At 43.2% G+C, this 18,876-nt stretch overlaps 1 protein-coding gene across 18 annotated transcripts in view; it reads right to left on the bottom strand.

The window, feature by feature from the left end:
- The window catches only part of LOC135995844 (uncharacterized), a 94,565-nt gene that overhangs the window by 54,171 nt on the left and 21,518 nt on the right, over nucleotides 1–18,876 (bottom strand). For all 18 annotated transcript variants that reach the window (XM_065647425.1, XM_065647434.1, XM_065647436.1 and 15 more), the window contains one exon: nucleotides 16,234–16,354. In XM_065647425.1, the coding sequence (XP_065503497.1) occupies nucleotides 16,234–16,354 (121 nt within the window). The remainder of the gene's footprint in view (nucleotides 1–16,233; nucleotides 16,355–18,876) is intronic.

Below are 18,876 nucleotides of genomic sequence, written 5' to 3'. Positions count from 1 at the left end.
CTGTATCTCTTTCTACGAATTTCACTATGCAAAGGGTAAATAATTGCTTAAACTCAGTCTTCAGTCAAAAGAGCATAAGCTTCATTGAGGCAAGTCCCCAGTGAGACTTAAGCATATGCCTAAACGCTTCCTCTGAATTGGGGACTGAACAACTAATTTGCCTTTGCTATGATAGGTTCTTTACTGTATTTTTTTTCTTCAGTTACACTTTCTTTTAAAAAAATTAATCCCATCAGTCTACTAAAAGAGCCACCTCACTTCCTTCAAGTTTCTTCCCAGCATTTATAAAAAAGATGGTTTATTGTCCTGAAACCAAAACCATTACAGCCTGTCAAAACCTTTCTGTAAGGCAGCAGCTAGCTGAATAATACATTTCACATTAAATTACACAACTGTGTCGTCGGGCTAACATTAAAGGTAAGTCATTAATAAAAAGAGAAAATAAAGTGGTCCTTAATTATACAAGACATTAAAAGGCTGAGTGTTTTGCTTCTGCAGCACACTCGCTTTGTGAGAATAAACGTTTTAAGACCAGTGTGAACTTTTCTCTGTGGAAATTGCAGCTCAGAGATAATCCCTTATACCCGCTAATGCAGCTTGTTGCTGTGAGATGTGTCCTTATGCACCTTCTGACTTCTTGCTGCTGGTCCTGCAGATGAAGCCAGTTTGAAAACTCTTTGTTCACACACACAGATTTTGCTTTTGTTTTGTTATTTATGGGCGACATTTTCAAAAGATTCAGGTGAAAGCACTTAATAGCTAAACCCCATTGATTTTCTGTAAAAACACGGCATCTCGGTGCTTTTGACAAACATCCAAATACACTTTGGAAATTGAAGCCTAACAGGATAAAGCCAAAGGAGCACAGAGGGAATCCAGGCAGCAAGAATTCGGCATTTCGGGCCAGGCGTAGCCGTGACAGGGGCTGTGCAGGGAGAGGGGACACGCACAAGCACACGGTCACTTCGGCGTCAGCAGAGGACGAAAGGCACAACGTCCCTCGTGCTCCCGGGTAAATCCACACCCAGGAACCTCCATAGCCCTACGTCAGTAATTGAAATAATCTGGGGACAGAATGTCTTCTGCAAATCTCCATACGTGATACTTTCCTTACCTTGCAGCTAAAAGCAGAATCTCCTTGGAGCCTGAACTCCTATAGGAAAACCACAGATTTAAAGCTTTTGAGGACTGTCACCATTTTCAACTGCAAAATACCTTTTCCCAGCAGAAAAGCAACCCTCTCTTTTCTTTATATTCCTCCAGGTTCCAGAAATGCAAACCTACCATTTTAAGAACATGAATCCTCTATGATTCCTCAGCAGCTGAGCCAGTCTTGCTTTGTGGCACAGGACTAAGAGAGGCACTTTTTTTGGCAGCTTGCTGGGAACCCCTGTGGTACACCTGCAAGCCTGACTTATTAAAGAGCGAGCTTTCTAGGAGAAGCCATAACATGCTTCTATCCACAGTTCAATGCAGAGCAAGCCACAGGCAGCACCCATCAGATGTCCACAGGTCACCATTGTTTGGTAGCTACAGAGTGTTAAGTAGGAGTGTGCTAAAGTAAAGGTTTAGGAAAGAAGGGTTAAGAGTGCACAGGAATATCTGCCCACAGAACCACGGTTAAGTGGAGCGACTTTGTATTATCCTGTTTTTGAGGACTCGAGTCAGGTCGGCTGTGGGTGCTTCCCCCGGGGGAGGTGCGGAGCCCGAGCTCTCCAACAGAAACAAATTAGAAAGAAAATTTCCAAGGAAACATGAGAGTCTGTGAAAAGTGTTGGTTTGTGCGGAAAATTTTTACTCTGTTTTTCCTGAAAAACTAAATGCCTCAAAACAAAAGTATTTTGGCCGACCCCCCTGAGTTTTTCAGTATTTGAATTTCTGAACTGTAAAAACCCAAACTTTTCTTGGGAACTACAGATCAAAAAAAAATATCCCCCTGAAATGAATTTCCTTTTAGTTTTAATTTAAGTTGTCTGCTTTGTTATGGCACTAATTCTAGCTTTTTTCTTTTTTTTTTTTTAAAGAAACAAACTATTCAGTGTTGCAGTTATACCAAGATTCAGAAGACCTCTGTGTTGTGGATACAGCCTTTCATCAAGCAGACTAAAGTTTTCCACAAAGCTTCAATGTGGGGAGCAATCATCTAAGGCTTTGCCTCACGTAGCCAAACTGGTGGGAAATTAGGTTGTAAAGAAAACATCAGGGATTTAACCATACGTACGTCCCAAATCACGCCTCTACAATCTAATCAACTGGTTCTCTTTCTGTAAATGCCAATAGAATATTTGCTATATATTAAAGGATACTAATAAAATGTATGAGATAAAATGAGATTCTTCCCATGGAGTACAGTATCTGCCCCTACTTTGCACTTTCTGTGCTTCAGCAGCGCGGTAGAACAAGATGCACAGGGTATATTGAAATTAGTTTGCAAACTGGAGGGGTGTTTTAGTGATTTCCTCGTGCAAAGGCACCCTCTCTCTGGTGCCTACTAAATCATCCTTGCTAAACATTATTTACCCCCGAAGCTAACAAAAATACTTTGAAGAGCAAGCCTCAGCATACCAAGTGTTAAATATTTCACATATGCAGGGGTAGCCTTCACATTAAAAGACGTCTACTTTACCGTGGGGTAATTAACACATTAAGCTGTCCTGGGGTTAAAAAAAAAAAAAAAAAAAAGGCATAAAACCAAACCAAAACAGAAAAAAAAAAAAATCTCAACACTGAGTAAAGACCAGACACCTGAAGTTAACCATGAGGCACATTCATGAAGGTTAGCTGAGAAGACAAAGGGCTGGTTTTAGTGGATGTCCCTCACAGTGTAAGTCTGGGCTTCCCTCTGTTATGTATAAGCTTTGTTGAACTCAGAAACAGTCACCCCTGGGTAAACAGAAGAAAAAAAAAAGAATAAAATTAGGAACCTTAAGGGGTGCGGTCCCCATCCTCTGCACATGTACAAAGCAGCCAGCCATGCACCCCACGGGGAGCAGCCAGGATGAGCAGGACCAGCCACCGCGGGGTACACCACCTTCATCTGGTCCTTTTCCAGCGGTGCATCATGAAAACCAGCTTGTGCAAACTCATCTGACACGCTCAGTCATTTCTCCTGCCCGTCTCCCTCAGCAGCGCGTTTCCTGCTCCTCAGCAGCAATCAGCCAGGTGAAAGGAGCACATTTTTTAGCAAGTCCCCTGCTAAAATACCAACAGCATGTTCTGGCTGCATTTCAGATCAACTTCCTTTCCAGCTCTCACCTCCAACCTTCGAAACACTGAGGAATGATTCACTTGCAGCCACTGTTGCATTTCCATTATTATTAAGCGCTTATTCCTGCCTGTCCACGGAGTGGTACGGAAATTACCGCAAGTACACAGACACCCCTAGACACCCACACAGTTCTGCAAGAGACACCTTTACCAGGAGGCACATGGACTGGATGGAAGAGTGACTGGAGCAATTACAGGCTGGGAGCCTTGGGCTTGCAAGCGGAGCAACTTCACGTTAGTGCAGCATTTTCCATTATGGCTGAGAAGAAAATCAGCTGGGAAACCAAATAAATTGCGAAGGCCCCATCTGTACAGCCTAAACGCAGCTCTGAGGACAAGACTTCCACCAGGTAGATGAGGATCTCCTGGAGTCTCCAGTGCTGCTGGGTCTGCAAAGCAGCTCTGGAGCCCACAGTGGTGCCGGGTGATGGGCAGAGCATGGCTGGAGCCTCGGTGATGGGTGGCTGATCAATGGAGCAGCACTACTGCCTGTATCGCTGCCAGGCAATTCCTGGAGCAGCACTCGGCAGCGTTCCTGCAAGCTGCTCTCCAGAGCGGCACTGGTATTTGTACTGCTGCCGTTCCATCAGCCAAGTGCCACTGGAGTCTGTGTCCCTGACAGCTGATCAATGAGGAGGAATATAATAATCATAATGTGGTGTTTTACAGGATATGGGCCTTTAACCCAAGGACCTCAAGTCCCTATTCGGACATTCATTAAGCCACAAATTCCACATGCGTTGAGATGGTCACAAACATACAGATCACCAAGGTATCGCAAATTTATCTTTGTTATTGTTGTATAGATGGGTGATATGAGATGCCGTGGACAGGTTAAATGTCCCGGTTTAGTTCCCAGTGATACCAGGAGTAAGTTGAAAATAGGTCCTCAATACAGAAGGGCTAAAACAGGCCAGATTCTCCAAAAAGCTTTTCAGAAAACCCAGGTAGAAATATCACAATGAAAGCCAAGACATGCTGAAAACAAAAAACACACCTGACACTAGGCTTGTGAGTCATTCTTTTTAAATCCTCAGAAGTCAATGGCAGACTTCAGCACACAAAACAAAACTGTGGAATGCCTTGGTGAAAGCCAGCACCAGCAATGCCTCAGCAGGGCCATGCTCTCACCTTCTCTCTGTTCCCTCACCACAAAACCGTACTCCAACTTCAAAAGTGGAATGAAATTCAGGTGTCTATACTCCCCATGCTGTCACCTATCCCCGCACTCAAATCCCACACGTGGATTCAGCCTCAACACACCAACACAGCACCGCACCCTCCAAATCTTCCACAGTGTTTTTTTCAGCAAATCTGTCAAAGAGCTCGGCTAAGGTATTATTTTCCTGAGCTTCCAATTCAGTACCACCCTGCCTAAGCAAGCTGCTCAGCTCAACAATTCTTGTTTCAAAGTTATAGAGGCCAAGCCTAGCTAATCTTTCTTTATAATTCATTCCCCAAATCCCTGAATAACTTTGGTTGCCCCACGCTGCCCCTTCTGCATTCTCCAACGTGTGCCACGCTTCCCATAATAAGGTAACTAAAACTGCACACAATAGCCTACGTGTTTTGTTTCACATTCCCCACTGATTAATGCTGAATGCTTCCACACAGTATATCTACATGCTTTACACTTAATGCTTCAATATATATATACAGTGCAATAACCTTGTTGCTTTTACTTTACAGCTGCCAATTTGTGCAGATGGCCGTAGCGTATTAGTCACCACCAACACTCCCCTCCACCTCCTCCCAACAGTCTTGTTCTCGGTCAGCGTTTCACATGGCATTTCCTTTCAAGGTATCTATGGCTATTTTTGGCCCAAGAGTTCCTGGTATATTAAATGCAATGAGCCACATCCTCGGCTGGTGTAAATCTGCACAGCCCTAATTCAGTCAGTGCAGCTGTGCCAGTTCACGAGTGGAAAGAGTCCCATAAATCAGTGATCAGACCAATATATTAAAGCAACTTACTTAAGCTACTACAGCTTTGTTTTTATTTATTTACAGATAAGCCACGGCAGGTAAGGATGATGGTCATGTACCACAAAGCCCACAGAGTACGGGCTGACTGGCCAGGGATGAGGACAGACAGGCGGACACGTCAGCTGGATTCACCAGCTCACCACCACAGCCAGGCACTACTCTGATATTAGTAAAAACACTTCCCTGTTCGGTCTCCTTTTGCCTCAACAGCACTTTGTTTCAAGCCCAGAATGGGTGAATACCATTTTTATGTATAAGGGAAACAAAGTGTAGCTAAAATTGACCCTTGCCACACCTCCCCACCCTGAACTGTTTCCTGGCTGTGACATCCTCTATTTTCTGTCCAAAAGCCAATTTTTAACCAGTCTCTACCCCAGCTTTTCAGAACAGTCTGTTTCATACAAAGTCTTCCCAAACACTTGATAATCTGGCTCAGCAGCAGCTCCCTGTACCGTGGATACAGCCTAGAGACACAAGGGAAAAACCCCAACCTATTAGACTGCTGCCTCGGTTCCTTAATGTTTTGAGGTGAATGATTTAGGCTGTAAGAAAAAGCCTCCTGACAACAAGATCTATTAGTGTATGGAATAATCTTCCAAGGGAAGTGATGGAAACATTGCTGCTTGGCACACAGCTAGTGTTTGTCCAGACTAGTTTTTAAATATACAATCCTGAGCTGGCAGAGGAAAAGTCTAGTCGAAGTAGTTGCTCTTATCTATTTCCATATTCCAGGATAAATCAGGTCATCTCCTTTGTTCTAGTCTAAAAATTGAGGAATGCACTTAAAACAATTCATGCAGTTTTAATCAGCTATGATCTCCCTTTTATGATCCGCATGGGTTGTATCTTATTAAATTAGATATATCTAGCTGTTTCTTTTTAATCATCAAGTTTTTCTAATGCAAGGCAGCAGCACTGTCTAGCAGATCTGGCATGAACAGGGGCTGTGAACACCTCCAGGTCTCTCTTTGGCTGTGCCCCAGGCTCCCAGGCAAGTAAATAAGCCCCTCACTTATTTAAAAAAAAAAAAAAAAAAAAAAAAAAAAAAAAAAATTAAAAAAACCCAACAAACAAACAACAAAAAAACCAAAAACCAAAACACTCCCCAATTTGGTTTTTTTTCACTCCAGGAGCCTAGGACTGACTTTTAGAAGTCGTAACTGTTCATAGCTCTCAAGTCACTAGTTGAGGTGAGCTGTGATAAATTTATGAACGAGAAGGAAAGACTCAAAGGCATTGAGATAGGAAAGCACTTTGTGTGATATAAAAACATGAAAAAAATACGTACACTGCAGGATGAAGTAAGCCTGAAAAGCACTGCATCCTGAAACAAAGATTCGGAATTTCAGCCTTAGTGTTGTTTTGCAAATATAAAAGATACAATGCACAAAACTGGAAGGCAAGACTGAGTCCTGCAGTCCCGTGACTGACAACTAGAGAAGTTTGCTTTTAGGAAGACCAGTAGGAAAAAAAAAAAAAAAAAAAAAAAAAAATTAAAAGGAACATAATGATATTAGCAAATTCCTTCCTGCTGGAATGTAAGGTCGTCTTTGTGGTGGTCCCAGTGCATCATCCCTCCCTCAGCCAGGGGATCACATGTGTCATGTCAGTGAAGGCGCCGACCCAGGCCCCTTCGCCGCTGTTTGTGCACCAGCCTGCTGGACGTAACACAGGGGCAGCACCAGAAAAAATGCAGATTTCTGCCCTTTGCCCTCCCAAAGACTTTGCATGTGATCCTAGGCACGACACACAAACATACAACAACAACAAAAAAGACTGCTGAAGCATACATATGGTTTTCTTTGCTTTGTACAGCACCCAACACTGTGAGGCCCTGATCCCGGATGAATCCTCTCAGGAAGGATTTGTACCCATCACCCTTCAGTACGAAGAAACCTCAGTATGACAGATGAGTAACTCATTTGGCTGCCCTTAAAAAATTTGCCCCCAACAAAAGAAACCTCAGGTAGGAGGCTCTATGGGATTTTGTCCATTTCTTATACTCTTTAAATTATTCTTTGAATTCACTGGAAATAACTTTTTTAGTGAAACAAAACTGTTCGAGAAGCAACAAACATACATTCAAATTGAGGTAAAAAATGATAAATAAGATAAAGAGCAGTCACTCCCATAAATTCAGCCATATTTTTCTTTCCAAAGCCTCTATATCAGATCTTATCTCCCGTAGGAGACTAGTTTTTTTTTCCCCTCAACTCCCAAACACTCATCTATTGTTTTGAAAATGAAAAGCCAGACAGCAGAACAGGACGTCCTTTTAAGAACATATCTAATACTAGAAAGTCACAGTAACTCTGGTATTGCTTAAGATTCAAACCACTGTTACTTAGTTCAGAGTCTGCACCCTTACTCAGTATGTTGTACAAAACAGTGTGTGCTAAATTGGGTCCAGTTGTGACTAAAGAGGGTGTAGTGGGTCAGAATACAGGCAAGATGCAACAGATTTAATAGAGGGCACAGTCACATTTCGGGGCACTAAATAGTTTTCTCGACCAGGAATGAAGCACAAAAATAATACATGTTTTCCTGAGTAGTTCTTTTGTAATCTATTCCTAATATCTTGGTATGGATTTGTGAGCTTCTTATAAACGCAATGGGACTTCATCGAACATATTAAAGCAGACAAAAGCCTTTTGGTTATTATTGATTCTACTCCGTAGCTGCTTCATGTGCAAAAGAAACTAATTTCTAACCTGATATTCAAAAGGACAAATCTACTAATCTGACCACTGAAGAGGTAATCCCTGGCGTCTGCAAGCATTGCCTGTTTGTATTTTTGTATCTGGAGCACTATTGCACTTATCAAAGCATATTTTACCCATAAAGGTATACATATGGATCTTACAGTTCTCTGGAAAGCCAAAGCTATTGGGGGCTTCCTGAACTACTTGTTATCGCCCTGAAGCATCTGGCTCGTGGTCAGCTGTTTCATGTTACTTACTTCTACATTTGTTTCTGAAGAAATTAGCACAGCTTCCTTCAATGCTACGTTCTGCAGCGGTTTTGGTTTTGATTGTAACATCTCATTGTTCATCTTGAAATCAAAGTCATTTATGGAAGCTGCAGAATTGTAATGTTCCTCAGACTCCAAATCATTTGTTTAACCACTACCAGACAAGGAGATGAATAAGAGAGACTGCCTGTTCTTGATTTAGTGGGACCAGATTTTTAGAAGAGCTCAGCAACCAGCGTATGTCTTAAACACACTAACTTCTTCGGACAGCCAGGGTTTTTATTACAGTGCTTAAATGAGAACGACTCTCATGAAAACCATGACCTTAGTGAACTGGACAGTTAATACACACTATACATTCTTATATTTCAACCTGAAGGAGAGGATTTATTCATATCTTCAACCTCCAATTTAAAAGCAGCTTTTGATTCTCATTATTTTTGCATCTGTTTTATTGTTCACCCAGAAGGCCTGTCTACACGATTGCTGAGCTATGAGCTGTGTTTAAGAATCACCGCCTAGCACAAAATGATATGCAGGACAAAAACAAAGAGACAGTATCTTCTTGGGTTACTTTTGTTTAAGCCCTGCACAGAGAACAGAATAGATTAAAGCAGTGGGAAAATAAGAGATCGAGTCTTATGATGTGGCATAGGGTGATCCTTCCAGCCAACCGCACTTCATTTTTCTCCACTGATCCTTCCAAGTGGTTTTCTAGGATACCCCTGAGCAGAACTCATTGTAATAACTGGAGGAAATAAATTAATGGAGAATTACCGCAAGGTTCATCTAAGAGAAGTTTTGATAAACAACACTTCCAGGCTGAGATATTCAGTGCAGCCTGAGGAATGTGGACTTTCCCACTCCTGTCGAGCTGAATGGGAACGTGAACCTCAGAGCCAAGCTGGGAAGTGGCTGCCACAACCATCAAAAGCAATTCTGGATTTCAGGTTCAATCAGAGATCAAGAAATACCCTTAAACTGAAAAATTCTGACAAGAAAAAAGGTGAAACAAAAAGCGTTTTACCTATCCAGATGGCATCGCTGCCAGACTTAGTCTCGGCAAGCAAACTCTCAGGTGAGCTGCAATCTCTGCACTCCCAGCCTCAGCCATGGAAATTGCACAGTCTTCAAATGGAGGAGACAGAAAAACAGACAACAGTGAAATCACAGCCCCGGGGCTGCCACAGACACAGAGAGATGTCCCATGCATGCAAGCCAGAACGGAAGCTTATAAAAATCCCAGCAAATTAAATATTATCATGTTGCTTCTGTCCAGATTATCCCCAGGCAAAGTCTCCCCTTTGCAAAGGGATAGCTCACCTCTCAGCATTATTTAAGTCCTTTCCAGACCGAGATTTTGGCAAATCTTAATTAGTGCATGGGCTTTAGGCTAGCTCTTTGTATGGACAAAATATTATTCACCTGAAATGGTTTTGAAACCACCACTGACACCGATGCAGCCACAGATACATCAGCTAGTTCTGTATCTTTAAAAAGCACCACACACATCTGGCACTCTGAACCCAGATTCTACCTCATTTGTACCCATGGGATGCTGGTGAAGTCATCGTGATTGCACAGGATAAACGGAGGTTGAAGTTGGCCTGTTTAAATTAGGATTTTTTTTTTTAAACCTGTATATTCTTCCCATTGCTAAATCTTTTACAGAGGCTACTAAGGCAGAGAGCTGCTGAGCTAATCCTCTTTGACTCACTGCCATCCTGGCAGGTACAGCAAAGCCTAAGGTAAAGTGAAGCATCAAAAGGAAAATTAATGTCTTCTAACAGCAATTAGAGGAAATTATTTAGATATAAATCTTGTTTTATATCTTCTCATACTTGTTTTTCAATCTTTCCCCTTTGATTTTTTTTTTCCTTTCAGGCTTTTCAGAAAGAAACATTTAAAATCCCTCCTGTAAACCAGTGGCATAATTAGCTGCATGTTACACCTGGTATTTTACTCTTCTACAGAGTAATTCCTTTGAGCTTTCTTTTTTACTAAGCCCCGAGGTCTCCCGAAACTGAATCTACTTGTTCTCTCATCTGCTGGCTGACAGGAGTTTGAGGGGAACCAAAATCCAGGCAGGGATTGTGGGTGCCCTCCCAACACCCACCAGCCCCCCCGGTCCCCGCAGGGGTGACAGAGGTGCCAGGCATGCCCAGGGCAGGCAAAGGCACCTCCCGGTCGCCCGCAGCAGCTCTGCACCATGAAGCAATGCGTGTAACCTAATTGTACTCTGATAATATCAAACAAAGTCTCTCTGATCCTGCACCTGGCGAAGCGCCATCCTATCTGGGGTCCGATCTGACAAGCTTGCCGATTGATCAAATCATTATCTGGTAGTGTAGGTGTATCGCCTGACACCAGCCAAATTCCTTCAGCTGCTGCTGCTTCTCTTTTCTAGAGAGGCTGCAAGGCTCCAGCAGGCTCGTCCCCCCCAGCACACAACCCGCGGCTTCAGCAGCATCTTTTACAAATGCAGAGAGTGGCTTACGTTCACCCAAGGGAGGCTACACTTGTTGCCTCCCAAATATAAGAGAGTTACTTTGCTCATAGTATTATCACAGAAAACTTGCAAAAACAAGAAAGAAAAAGCTGGTTCTCAGTGGCACAGCAATCAATGTTTCCAGAGACAGCCAGGCACAGGTAAAACTGCTGACCTTTCCAGTTTCACCACCACCTCTAAGCTGAACATGTTGCACAGAAAGTGGCACTAGTACTTTTGAGCTCCCTTTCTAACTCCTTGGTGGACATTATTGCACCTCTACATATAACCTCGCCCTATGATTTAGACAAAAGGACATGCCTTCCCCTGGAAAAATATCCCCGTTACTGCTCACAAAGCACAAGACCTCACTTCTAGGCTTCCCTCATATAGCACCAGGCTTCTTAAATTCTTTGGAGACAATCTGGGGACAAGATTTCCCTCTGAGCAGGAACACCCAATTGCTACCACTTTTGAGAAGGCTGAATCGGCTGTTTAACTGGAGCCGAGCAACGGCAACTAAACCAAGACCAGAAGACTGAAGATATCCAAGTCATACAGGAGCAAGGCCACACAGACTGCAGACCCAAGCATACAGCCCTTCATTTTGAGCAGCTTTGCTTTTGTTCCCATCCCAAGAGGCTGAGTAGAGCACGGTGGGGCCAAAGTGTCAGACAAAAAAAGGGCGGCAGTGAATCACAGTGTAAAACTCTGCAGACAACACTTGTCATTAAGCTCACGGTGAAGCCATTCAGTTTCTGGCATATCCCCCGCATCTAATCAGTTGCAAAGGAACGAAGACAACATAGGTAGACATTCTCCTTAACATCCCTTTTCCTCCTTTTGTAATCTTCAATCTCTGAGTTAAAGAAAAGGCTTGGCAGGGGCAGGAGATGGGATCCTCATTTTAGCACCACTGATCCAGGTCAGCATTTCATCTGGCCACCTCCTGGCACTTCCCGGAGTCCTGTTTCAAAGTAAGCTATCCAAGGTAATTTATTTGGTTTACATGCTTTATTTTATTCACATAAATCATGAAATGTAAGTCCATAGGGAACAGGCACTCTATACTTATCATAATATGTAACTTAGTTCCCCAGAGACTGAGTATGTACAGAACAGCTAATAAATGGTTCAAAAAAATGGGGTCATTAAATCTTGTTTTATATCTTCTTGTTTCCATCAAAGTATGCAGGAGTGGAAATTCTCTTTCTAAGACAGGCTCCTATTTTTCAGCCAACTGGGAATAGAGCCAGCTGAAAAGAGAGAACCCCACATACAGCACTGACAGCTGTGCACAAAATTCATGAGCTCAAGAGACAGACTGCTGCAGAGACAGGTGTCCAAGATCTAAGTTTAGCTTGAAAGATTAAAACAGCATCTACAAAGAATGCATTTATTCTAATCCTCTCTGTGCTAGAAACTACACATGCATCACTGATGTACACATCCTGGAAACATTTGAGATATGTCTTTCTTCTGTAGGATTTCATCCTATTGTGTTCAGGGATAAAATAGGTTAGTGTTAAGACCACAGAAATGCACAGACGCAGCAGAGGGATGTTGCTGGTGTCTGAGAAGGGCTGCACGCGGTCGGGAGGTTCCAGAGGAGGCAGGACTGAGGCTTGCGGAGCAGTGACGGCTGCCCACCCTGACAGCAAGCAACCCCACCTCAGATGTTCTCAACACAATGAGGATGTCTTATGTAAATAAGAGCTGGGAGGCAGATCAGGTGCGGCTCTTGCAAGACAAATGTGCTTGGGAATTATGTACGGTTCCATGTTTAGCTACCCTGGTATAAATCCAGAGTAAATCTTTTGATCTTAAAGCAGCACTCGCTCTAAATATACATTAAAAGGAAAGAACATACCCACTACCCTCGGAAGAGCCAAAGGTACAGGAGGACTCAGCCTTTCCACGTCCCCAGGGAAGCTACAGGTTTGAGAGAGGCTGTCTTGCCCTCACTGGCTAAGTGGGTAAAGAATCCATTTCCTTGTAACAAACCATAGATACAGCACAGCAGATTTTGGTGGCTCAAGTTTGTAGACTCCGAATTAGTCTGGCAAGGCAGGAGACCCAGTTTTTAGCTTCACAAGGACAAAACGATGAATCACTCACTTATTTAGTTTCACGTGATACAGAGCAGTTGCATATATAATTCTCTATCAATACAAGTAAAAATCAGTTTAAACTTCATTTCCTTCACTCAATAAAAGAAGGGGCAGGTACTCACCTTTGGAAAGCTACAGAGCAAAATTCCTGATTTACAGATTCCTGCCCCTCCGTGATACAGAATGTATTGAACCATAACACCAGAATTTTTAGAACACTTCTCATGCCCAAAGAAACAAGAATAACAGATGTCAGAGTATTTTAAAAGGGCAGAGTCACTGTTTGACCACAGAATTCCTCTAGATATCTAATTTCCACAGATTCAAGAAAATTCCCCACTTTCGTTCAGGGAATGGAGTATCACGGTCATGAAAAAATTGCAACTACTTGTTTAATTCAGCACTTTCACAGGGAGACAACATATCATTTCTAAGATCTCATGGCAAAGCTGCTCCTAAGGCTATCACAGAGATTATTTAGTTGGCGCCAAGCGGCATAAAATTATAATACATGGCTGGAACTGCCATGCAATTCTTGCAAGCAGAAGTAATCTCTGTCCTTGCATCATCGGCTGCACCGAGCAGGAGGTCACGTGGTGGATGCTCCAAACAACGTGGAGGAGGACAGAGAAGGAAGGATGTTTTTGATTTCTGTGTTTAACATATCTGCAACAGGCACCCGAGAACTGAAGCCACGGAGTAACTTTTCTGCAGCCTCCGGGAAAAATCTCTTTGGGGAATTGGCTGGATGGTGGGCGGGATGCAGAGGAGAGGAACAGGGCACAAATGCAGCCAGAAGATAAACCTACCTATGGGTGGTGGCAACCACACATAACCACTGAGTTCATAATTTTGAACATCCCCACACCATGCAGAAAAACAAACTTCTCACTGGGGAAGAACTCCCTCATACCCACTTTACCTATCACTTGGGATTTGGTCACGTTGTCCCACGACTCCATCATCCCCAACACCTAGAAAATAATGAGTATTGCCCCTGCAAGCCCCCTGCATGGCAGGGAAGCACTGGCTGTCCCTATGGTACTGAGGGGGACGTTGGGTGCACAGACTGAGCATCTTGCCTCAAACATCCCCAGTACAAATGTGGCAGACTTCCAGCACACAGTGCTTTCACAGGGGATCAGCTTTCCACGCTGAAGAATGATTTGGAGGGGAAGCAGTGGGGAACTCCACAGGCTGCACGTCAAACCCTTCTCCTAGGGCTTTCCCACAGGCAGATGGCAAACTGACTCCCAGTTAGCAACTCATCACAAAATGAAAAACATCTTTCCCTTCTCATTCAGGGCGGGCTCATGTGTTAACTGTTCAGCTTTGTTTACAGGCTCCTTGGGGTTGGGCCTTTGTTTTTTTGCAGATTCTTGCCCTCATACAACAGTAGACACCAAGAAAAAAGAATAATTATTAAAAAAACATCAGTCCAATGCTGAAATTCATTAATATCTCTGAGGTTTCTAACAACCCAAGTGTTTTGGCCTTGTCGAGGTTCCTCCATAATTCACAGCTGCTTCTTCCCTCTCCCTGGGTTGCCCTGGGGATCCCAGACACAGCCTCACCTCCATGACACAGACCCGGGAGGGCTCCCACGCCTCCCAGTCAAGACCACATGGATGTACTGCAGGACAAGAAGTGGTTTCCTCAGAAGCAAGAGATTAATACTTAGTGGGAAGAAGCACTAGCAATTACTTGAAAGGAAGAAAAATCAGCCTGGGTAGAGAATCTAATAACTTTGTCCCAGAGTTAAACCCCGAGAGTTGCTTCACATTGAGACCAAATGGTTGTTTCTTCCTTCCAGGGCTGGGGACACCATGACCATCCTGCTCCACCCATCCCATGTCAACACAGGAAACGCAGACCCAATCCAGGCACCAGACTCATTCTTTTCCCCTCCTACTCAGTGGCATGTTACGAGGCCACCAAATTAAAGGAATGCTCTTTAATTCTTCAGCTTTCAACTGTCCCTTCCCAAGCACTTCTTTATACGTTTCAAACCAGTTTGACAATATACCGTTCTTTTGGTGTACGTGTGGGTTTTGGAGCAATATTTAACAACTAAATTAGATGTATGCATAAAATATACAAGGGTGTCTATATATTAGGTGGGGTGTTATTATGTAAAGGTAAGAACAAAGACCATTTATATTACAGTACACAAAACCAGCATACAGATTTGTGCACAGGTACACCGGTTATAAGTGAACTAATAGCTCAGGCATTTTATGCAGCATTATTCATGGCTTTCATATTAAGCCATCCATATTCTTTTCGACTCCATTTTATGTTACCCATATTATTTTTAATCCATGTCATTTACGAGGCCTTAGTGGAAGAGGTCTGCAGTTATGTTGTGGTGAAGTCTCCGCAGCGTGGCCGCAGCCACGTGTGGTGCAGGATGGCGCCATTATGCTAAGCAGCCAGCAGCAAGCGTATGCACTAAGTACAAGACCATCCTCGCTTCAGACAAAGCACAGTGCAGCATTAGCTCAGTGTCCGCACTGTTCGTCTGTGTTCCTTGCAAGTAAGAAGTAACTCACTGGCCAGAGGCCAGCGCTCTTCAAACCAATCTGTAAATGGCCTAATCGGAGCTGTGATCTGTTCTGTATACTCAATTTGTTGAGTCACATCAATTTGTTGAGTTTCCTCTCCTATTAGAAATACATGCAAGTGCCGTTTTCCAAACATATTAACTCTCTTCAGGCTATTTTGTTGTGTAAACAAAAAGACAAATGACTAGGCATTGCAGTCAAGAAACTGATGTTTGCCGCAGCCTGAATTCTTTACAACTTCACTAGTTTCGTTACGCTAGTTTTACATATCTTTCATTTCATGATACCATTTTGAGAATTATGCTGTGCCCTTTTTCCTACGCAACTCCAGCTGAATTGCAGTTGGAACACAAAACAATAGACTGTCCAGGGGAAGGATGCTCTTCAGTTAAACAGAAAAAGTTGCACCTCTCCAGCTGTGCTCTAAGACCCACCCAATACCCAGAAGGCCAGTGGGATTAACCTTGAGGTTGCCCAAGCTGCCATTTTCTAGTGGTTCCACCACAATCCTGGGCCCTTTGCTCAATTACAGATCAGAGATCTTCCCACCACAACCAGTCCTGGGCTCCTCTGAACCACGATGTCTGGGAGCCACCACAGGCTCAAGGCACAAAAGCCAACCCACAACCATCTCACCATTCCCACTCCTCACCACTCCTCCACAGCTCTGCTTCTCTCTACTACCCACAGGCTAAGGCAACCTGGCCTCAAAACAAGTCCTAGGAGGGCCCAGCTTGCAAATTAGGAGGGCAATATAACTGGTTTTGCTGCAGGCTGCCAGAAACAACATAGACAGACTGGTTAAGGTAACTTCAAGGTCAACATCAAGCACTGCTGTAGACATACCCTTTCTCTTGAGTTTTCCGCCAGTATCTTCTGTCAGCCTCTCCCCATCGCTTCTGTGAAGTCCATTCATCTTGTAGATTGCCGTTGTCCATCCCACAACTGGCTTGTTTTGGACAGGGATCTGTACACCATTTGTGAAGCAAACCATAAAGTAGGATTATTCACAGGCTGCTGCTTCACAGGATGTTTTCCATGCCACCATGCACAGCTTGTACAAAAGTAAAGATTTTCAGCTTTCTTCCCTTTGTACAGTAAAAACTTCAGGCCAATATTTGTTCCTTTTTGTGTTACAAGATCACAACCAAGCTGCCAATCATCTGGCCAAGAGGGTTATGCAAGAGTCAGGTTTACAGTAAAATTGTACAAATTTTATAGCACCACAAACACTTTAACTACCATGATGCTTAAAACTCAAGAGCATTTGGAGAACAAGGAGAGTTATTCAAGCTCCACACCATTTTGGCTCCATGTTTTCCAGGTGTATGATTTCACCACATGGAAAAACACAGCCATTGCCAAAGTGAACTCATAAAAACCTTTGATGAGTAAAGTTTGGATAAGCACAAATCATTTGAACCGACAGTTGGTCCAATTCTCAAAGGGGTTTGGCAGACATAATATAATTCGTGGTTTCACACACAGGCCATTTTTCCCCTCCCTCCCTCTCTTCAATAATCTTCACAAATTCGGAAGATGTTGTTCTAGAAGGTGCACTGGGTTGGGTTTGCTATGTTTTTCTTTTCCCCCGAAGGATTAGGCACCACGCTATTGCAACTCAAAGCCATTTGGGGCTGTGAGTAAGCTAGCAAACAGGTTTTCCAGAACTGTGTTTAGATAGTTGCATGATTTGCCTAATAGACATTAGAAAAAAAAAAAAAATTAAACTCTAGGTCTCTCACCACCCATTTGCTAGCAGGCAGGTAATATAAGGCAAACGCTTTAAAATCTCTTCCTCTGACACATTTGGACATGTTATTTCAAGATGTGTGGCGTCATTTAAGGCTGTGCCATGAGATAACACAGTATTTACATCTCTGGGCTGGGAGCAATATTGCTACAGCTTTTAGACATTGACATAATATTTTCTTTGATAAACAATCTATCAGGAAATTGTCAAATTCATAACTGAGGTAATGCCAGGGACTAAGCAATCCTGCACGGTCCAAGAGGCAGCTAGAAATAACATTAGGGAGCACAGTCGCAATGAAGATGACTCCTGTTCCAAATGGCTTTTGTTAAGCCCTGCTGTGGAGAAAAGCATTCATTTACAGCTCACACAGTTGCTTTTCTGTCCAAATTGGTAGATCAGACAGCAGAGGTATTCCTGATCAATCTCTCCATAAGCAAGAGCAAAATGTGCTTGCTCCTCCGGAACTGCAGTGAAACTCTCACCCCTTTAAATAGAAAATTTGAAATTTACCAGTAATTGGTAAGTTTTGGATACTTGGAGGTATTTGAGCTGTAAGAATACTGCGTTTTGCACTCCATGATGCAAATGAGGAATGGGTAGAGATTAGACATTTAATTTCTACAGCACAAATTAGAGTTCTCAGTAGACTTAATGTACCTCATCTTCAACAAGTCACTATGTCATCTCACACTTGGGTGAACAGACTTGCAGCAAATAGGTAGGGCTTTTTCCCCATTTTTCATTTCATGATTTTTTTTCCACTATTCAGAATAATTTGTGAACTGATGATTGCCATTTGTAACTTCCTAGCATACACACCAAATCTGAAGTATTCAAATTGCATAAGAAGAAAATGAGTGGCCACATGAGGTGCCTCTGTCCCTTGATCAGACTGCAGACTGATCAGACTGCAGACTGCAGAGAATCAGCTGCAGCTCCACAGCACAGATTTTTGAAGTTCACTCTCCATGCAAGCTTTGCCATATTTCCTTACAAGCTTTTCCAATGAATGCTCCTGGAAATTCATTCCTGCAAATTCACTGGATGGAATAATCAGGTAAGCATATGTAAAGCGACAGGCAAACTGAATCACCTTTCTGTTTGCTTTTTTGAAATTTTTAGTATTTGCACAATTCGTCATAATCCTCCCCTTCTTTATCCTCATAAATAAACCACATTTCCTCCTACAGGAACTCCATGGATATGACAGAATTTGCCCTCACCCAAGTCAGAGGCAAAAAGGAAGCAGTTGGAAGTCTGCGCTGCGATCCCAACACATCGCCGTCCTCTCACACCAGCCTGCAGCCAGGTCCAGTTTCCCAAAGCAACCACACATGTAATGGCGTTACAATCGCCCTTCTCTTTCCAAACATCCATGTTGCTTGGGCAGTTTGAGGGGCTCAGATGTGCCATTTTAACGTGGACATCAACACCCCCATGCCGCAGCTGGTAAGGCTGCAGAAGAACGGGGCCTTCCCCTCCTTTCCAAGGGCTTTAGACCAACAGACTCCCCTTGACTTCAGTCAAGCCCCTAAGTTGGAACATGCTTCCATGTTCAGCTTCTTGGTTTGTTTTTAAGTGATCAAGCTCACACAAGCCTAACGATTCCCTTCAGTTTTACAAGCATATTCATGTCTGCTGTCAAACGCATGAGTTAGTTTTCTGCAGGCTATTGCAAGAGAGCAACCATTAATTACTGCAACTGCACAAAATGCCTTTTTATTTAGAAACGT

This window comes from Caloenas nicobarica, chromosome 17 (assembly GCF_036013445.1).
Source record: "Caloenas nicobarica isolate bCalNic1 chromosome 17, bCalNic1.hap1, whole genome shotgun sequence".
Classification (NCBI taxonomy): Eukaryota; Metazoa; Chordata; class Aves; order Columbiformes; family Columbidae; genus Caloenas; species Caloenas nicobarica.
The sequence above is the reverse complement of the archived record's forward strand: the minus strand, read 5'-3'. Positions and strand labels throughout refer to the sequence as shown.